Source organism: Lactuca sativa, chromosome 6 (genome assembly GCF_002870075.4).
Source record: "Lactuca sativa cultivar Salinas chromosome 6, Lsat_Salinas_v11, whole genome shotgun sequence".
In the NCBI taxonomy this organism is placed as follows: Eukaryota; Viridiplantae; Streptophyta; class Magnoliopsida; order Asterales; family Asteraceae; genus Lactuca; species Lactuca sativa.
Window position 1 is genome coordinate 131,688,598 of NC_056628.2, and position 6,000 is coordinate 131,694,597.

At 30.4% G+C, this 6,000-nt stretch overlaps 1 protein-coding gene across 1 annotated transcript; it reads left to right on the plus strand.

Annotated features, from left to right (window-relative positions):
• The first annotated feature begins 1,739 nt into the window (after positions 1 to 1,739).
• On the plus strand, positions 1,740 to 5,604 carry LOC111887524 (26S proteasome non-ATPase regulatory subunit 13 homolog A). Its single transcript, XM_023883695.3, has 6 exons — positions 1,740 to 2,037; positions 2,718 to 3,164; positions 3,277 to 3,357; positions 4,133 to 4,329; positions 4,424 to 4,523; positions 5,299 to 5,604. The coding sequence occupies exons 1-6, from the start codon at positions 1,888 to 1,890 to the stop codon at positions 5,482 to 5,484; spliced, it is 1,161 nt and encodes a 386-aa protein (XP_023739463.2). The 5' UTR covers positions 1,740 to 1,887; the 3' UTR covers positions 5,485 to 5,604.
• Positions 5,605 to 6,000: the final 396 nt, after the last annotated feature.

A 6,000-nucleotide genomic window follows, 5' to 3' on the forward strand; every position in this document is an offset into this window, starting at 1 on the left:
AAAAGGGTAGAGCTTCTCATTACCTTTTCGTGGATATAAGGATCGTCGGAATCAAAATTAGAACGAAAATGTTATGGCGTTCGAAAGTTGGTGGCTTTAAGGCTAAGCCTAGTACGCGGGGCGTGCATATGGAGCACGTTGGGTGTACTAGGCAGGAGGATCGCGGGCACCTCATGGAGTACAGTGGGTGTACTGGGAGTACGTAGGGTATACTCCAACCTCATGTAAACTAGAATTTAGGGTCTTGGACCCTATTTAATAATCTTAACTCAACTCCAGTCCCCCTTTATCTTCAGCCTCCTTCCCATTAAACACAAGATTCGAAACCCTGGCTCCTATTTGAGCATTTTGTGCTTATGATTTTAGTTTATATTTCAGGTACTTTTGTTTCAAAAGGGAAGAGCTCGGGACACACCACATTGTTCCACATATTACATGACTCTGATGTACTTGGATGTTTATTGATACACTATGATTCACTATGATTTTTATGATATTGTTTTGAATAATGGTTTTATTACTTTAAAATTAAAAATTTGTAGTCTTAGTTTTTAGGATGTTTCATTGAATTACATCTAACAGACCAGAAACATTAGATTCAAGAAAGGAGAAACGCAATCATCTGTCTTAATATTTTAAACATCACATATATTTTGTCAACACAAATTTAACAGAAATTAAATATATTTCTAACATTTGTTCCTACTTTTCTTCCTACCTATTTAAAATGATGACAACTGTACAAATTTAACATCTCAACCAAATTTAAATTAAATTTAATGACACTTGTCACCATCTAAAATGGATAGAAAAATAATAGGAACAAAAAAAGAAGAAGAATATTTAGGTCCATATAGTTTCTGTCCGAGACAATGCTTTTTGAGAAAGTGTTGTATGAGAAATTTTTTTGAATGTGAAAGAAACCATGTTATTTGATTATACATCTTATTGGCCGAGTTGAATGATGAAAAATGACAATATTACCATGATTTTCTATATTATGATGGATGAAGTTGCTGAATAAGTATAAAAACATATAAATTGTCATACAAAATCAAAATTACACAATAATCATTTAAAATATATTAGGATGATGGTGGTGTTGTGTATAAAAAGGATTAATCCAATAAAAATGAATTAAAAAAATTAACTAAAAGAAATTAATAATCCAATAAAATAATATTTATTAATATATAAATATTATATAGTTATAACTAATACTTATTAATATATAATAATCTAATAAAAATTTAATCCATAAAAAGGAAATAAAAAGAATTATTTAAAAGAAATTAATAATCCTATAAAATAATATTATATACATAAATATTATATATTAAACATAATATTTATTAATATATAATAATTCAATAAAAAATTAAAAAAATTATTTAAAAGAAATTAATAATCCAAGAAAAAAAGAGACAGTTTGGGGTACAGTTATCTTTCCAGCTTTTTCAGCCAGAAAAAATATGGTTTTAGAGCTTTTTTGGAAATATATATCTTACCGGAAAATGTCTATTTTTTGTGCATATCAAATAGTCATTCCCGTCCATTTAGCCGAAAAGATCTTTTTAGAGTTATCAAACGGGACCTTAATTTCTCTAAATTTAATATATTAATTTCTTCTTTCTTGAAATTAGAAAATGAAAATAATTAAAATTAAAAAAGGAGACCCGTTTTGTAGTAAGTGGGTCGGGTTTAAATCAAATACTTAAAATGTATCAGATTCATTCACAAATCACAATCATTCGTTTCTTTGGGGAAAAGAAAACTCCGACGAGTCGAAGACATCAACAAGGGTTTTATATACAAATCCCCAAGCAACCCCATTCTTCTTCTTCTTCCCAATCCTCTCTCGAACAACAGTTTGGACATTATTCAGCCATGACAGCTCTTCAGTACCTAGATTCTCTTCGTACTACTCATCCAGAGCTCTCCGATTGGTATAATACGCTTGCCGATCTGTATCAAAGGAAGCTATGGCACCAACTCACTCTCAAGCTCGAACAATTCGTTGCTCTCGCTGTTTTCCAGGTCATTTCTCCCTATCTTGTCCCTATATTCATGCTAGTTTGATTTTCAAATGGAGCTTCTCGACTCTTTGTTTTCTGATACTCGGGGTTTAAATTTGATTTATTTGTTTTCGATTTTGGAGAATTGACGAAAAAGTAGGTTGGAGATCCAGGTTGCCGGTTTGTTTTTGTCTCTATAAACTCATAAATTTTGGTGTCCAATATTCAAATTTTTTGGCACTATACTAGTATACTTGCTATGAATTGTGTGAATTGTATGAATTGTACGAGTTTAGATGTGAAGTTGATAACCTGATCATACTTTGGAAATAAACTTCTAACAGAAGAAGTTTCGAATTAAATCTGTGTTGCAATCAAACGATACAAATGCATGATTCCTAATTAAATCATTCCAAATTAACAATAGAGGGTGAGATTATGTAAAGAATACAATTAATAGGTCTAATTCAAGCCAATAAAAGAGATAAGTACTTGAAAGTTAAGCCTTATATTGCTGTTACTTCTACACAGTGGTATCATACTATCATGTTAATGAGTTCTAAACTTCTAATTAGTTCTAGATTCCATACAACTAAACAGCATAATCTTTTTGCAGTTGCTCAAAGACTCAAAAGTACACAAAAAAAGTTATTTATATTTCACATTTATGCTCATGAAACACCTTTCCTTTTTACATCTCAGGCTGGTGATGCTCTCATACAACTATACCACCACTTCATCACTGATTTTGAGACAAAGATCAACCTTCTTAAACTTGCACATTTTGCTGTTATAGTCTCTAGGCAATATTCAGAGAAAGAAGCTGCCATAAGCTATCTGGAAGGAGTGATTGAAAAACTCAGAGCTACAAAAGAGATGCGTATAGAGGAGCCAATCCTTTACATAAAGATGCAGATAGCCATCTTTAATCTTGAAAAAGGAGATCAAAAGGAGTGCAAGAATCTTCTAGAAGATGGGAAGAGTACACTTGATAGCATGACTGACATTGACCCTTCTGTGTATGCAAACTACTATTGGGTGTCATCTCAATACCATAAATCTCGCCAGGAGTTTGCTGAGTTTTACAAGAATTCTCTACTTTATTTGGCATATACATCAGTTGAGGCTCTATCTGATTCGTTTAAATTGGTATGTTTTGATTTTATTTTCATTTATGTTCATAGAAATACAAGTCTTATCATATTGAAAAGACCTTACTTAGACAATTAAGTGGAAAGCTGTTTACATTTTGTGTTTTTAGGATCTTGCATTTGATCTATCACTATCTGCATTGTTGGGAGACAACATTTACAACTTTGGAGAACTACTTGCACATCCAGTTGTAAGTATATTTCATCATCTTTCTCTATGTGAACATATTTACATCTAATCTCACTTGATTTTCCTCAAAAGCCATATCTATCTTGTGAAGTATTCTTATATATTATATTACCCCATTATTAAATTTTGTATTCTTGCTATATCCAAAAAGCTAACAATAAACACAAATAATCTTGAAAAAATTTCTGAGAAAGTGATGTCACACTTGGGGAAATGGAAGGAAAAAAAATTAGAGAAGGGCAAATTTGTAAAAAGATAGGGTTCAATGGAGAAAGTGTTGTTTCTCTGACTTTATATATTTGGTTGTTTTTTATGCATCAAGTCAAACAGAACCAACCTATATGGAAAGTGCTGAATGGATAAATGAAAAGTGCTATATATGAATAAAAACTGTTTTCTTTTTTGGATTGTATTATGAAAAGAAACGTCTGAATGAGAGAGTAAATGACCATTTTACCCTTTAGTCTTTTATGCATCTAGTCAAAAAAGAACCAACCTATATGGAAAGTGCTGTATGTATAAATGAAAAGTGCTATATACGACTAAAAACTGTTTCTTTTTTGGATTGTATTATGAAAAGAAGTGTCTGAATGAGAAAGTAAAAGACCATTTTACCCTTTAGTCTTTTATGCATCAAGTCAAAAAGAACCAACCTATATGGAAAGTGCTGAATATATACGAATAAAAACTGTTTTCTTTTTTGGATGGTATGAAAAGAACAGAGTAAAGTAGATGACGATTTTACCCTTTTTGTGGTACAAAATTGAACATTGCAGATAAAAAGTCTGATAGGGACAAAAGTGGAATGGCTTTACCACATTCTAGAAGCATTCAATTCAGGAGATTTAGTTCGCTATCAAGAACTATGTCGTGTTCATTCAGCTTCACTGAATGCTCAGCCTGCTTTACTGGAAAACGAGAAGAAGCTTCTAGAAAAGATCAACATTCTCTGTTTGATGGAAATTATCTTCAGGTTATTATTATTATTTTTCAAATTTCTTTTTATTATTAATAAAAAAAAAATTAAAAGTACAATGCCTTAATTAATTTGTTTCCTTTGTTTGCAGTCGGCCCTCTGAAGACAGGACAATTCCATTGAGTGTGATTGCAGAGCGGACAAAACTCACGGTTGAAGATGTGGAATACCTTCTCATGAAAAGTTTATCCGTAAGTTTTTTTTTTTTTTTTTTTTAATAATACTATGACAAAATTACAAAAATGGTCCCTGTGGTTGTCAAAATTATGTGGTTTTGGTCCAGTTTTGGATACCTTGTGTGTTTTTTTGGTCCAAAAACGTTAATTTTAACAGTTAACTTTTTTAAAATGACAAATTTATCCTCGTCTGCGTCTTTTTTTTAATTTTTAATCGATTATTATACATTAATTTTTTTTAATTGGATTAATTCTTTTTTATTAAAAATAATATTATAATAATCCAATAAAAGAATTAATGTATAATAATTGAATAAAATTAGGGAAATATGCAGAAAAGTCCAATTATTTTGGGAAATTTTTTGATAAAGTCATAAGTTCTTTTTTTGTACAGAAAAGTCCCGATTGTTAAATTTTACACGATAATCTGTCGTTTCCTACTAAGATAAAAATAGGTACTTTTTCATTAATTTGGGCAAAATATTAAATAATCTGAATTTTTTTTTAGGACTTTATCAAAAAAATTTCCAAAATAATGAGACTTTTCTGCATTTTTCCCATAAAATTAAAAAGAAGAGATGTAGAAATGGTCCCTGAGGGTAAAATTGTCAATTTAAAAAAGTTAATGTACAAGGTATCCAAAATTGGACCACCAAACCAAAACCACATAATTATTTTTGCAATTTTTGTGTAATATTATTATGATGCACTTTACAATGGTTTAAATGGTTGAATTCCATAGAAGAAGAAGGGTAAAATAGTCATTTACTATGATTGGATTGTATTGTAGGTGCATTTAATCGAGGGGATAATTGATCAAGTTGATGGGACGGTTTATGTGTCGTGGGTGCAACCGCGAGTTTTGGGGGTGGCTCAGATTAAGTCATTGCGTGATCGGTTGGACAATTGGGTTGGGAAAGTACACACTGCTTTGATATCCGTGGAAGCAGAAACACCCGATTTAGTTGCATCCTAATTTTTTTTTTTTTTTTGTAACAATTTCTTAAAACGCTAAAAAAAATTATCAAGTAATTAGTGTTCAACTTTTATGTAAGATGTTTGTCTATTCATTTTCATCTAAAGACTTTTGAAAATAGGGTTTTATGTAATGCATTTTCATTCAAGTTATGTTTGACAGATTAGCTGGGAATTTAGGGTAAAAATTAGTTCATGAGGTAGTTGAAAAAAATAGCTGATAAAAAATTATGATCGGTAAAAACTATCTAGGGTCAAAACTAGTCGATGAAAGTAGTTGAATAAGTAGCAGATAAAAAATTATGATCGATAAAAACTAGTTGATAAGATAGATATAATTGATAAATACTAGCTGATAAGATAGATGATAAGATAGATGAGAAATATAAAATAACATAAAAGCATTTAGAAGAATGATCCAATAGGTTTCTAAAAAGAAATTCCTTATTCCATAAGCTTTTTAAACTTTACGTTAATGATCAAGTTACATTCATCATCTTCTATAACAACAAAATAT

What these genes read in the sequence shown, in the direction of transcription:
- LOC111887524 (XM_023883695.3), top strand. Translation starts at nt 1,888, where the DNA reads ATGACAGCTCTTCAGTACCTAGATTCTCTTCGTACTACTCATCCAGAG. An exon ending in TATCTGATTCGTTTAAATTG is followed by an intron (nt 3,165 to 3,276) that starts GTATGTTTTGAT and finishes TTGTGTTTTTAG; the next exon opens with GATCTTGCATTTGATCTATC. An exon ending in TTCTCATGAAAAGTTTATCC is followed by an intron (nt 4,524 to 5,298) that starts GTAAGTTTTTTT and finishes ATTGTATTGTAG; the next exon opens with GTGCATTTAATCGAGGGGAT.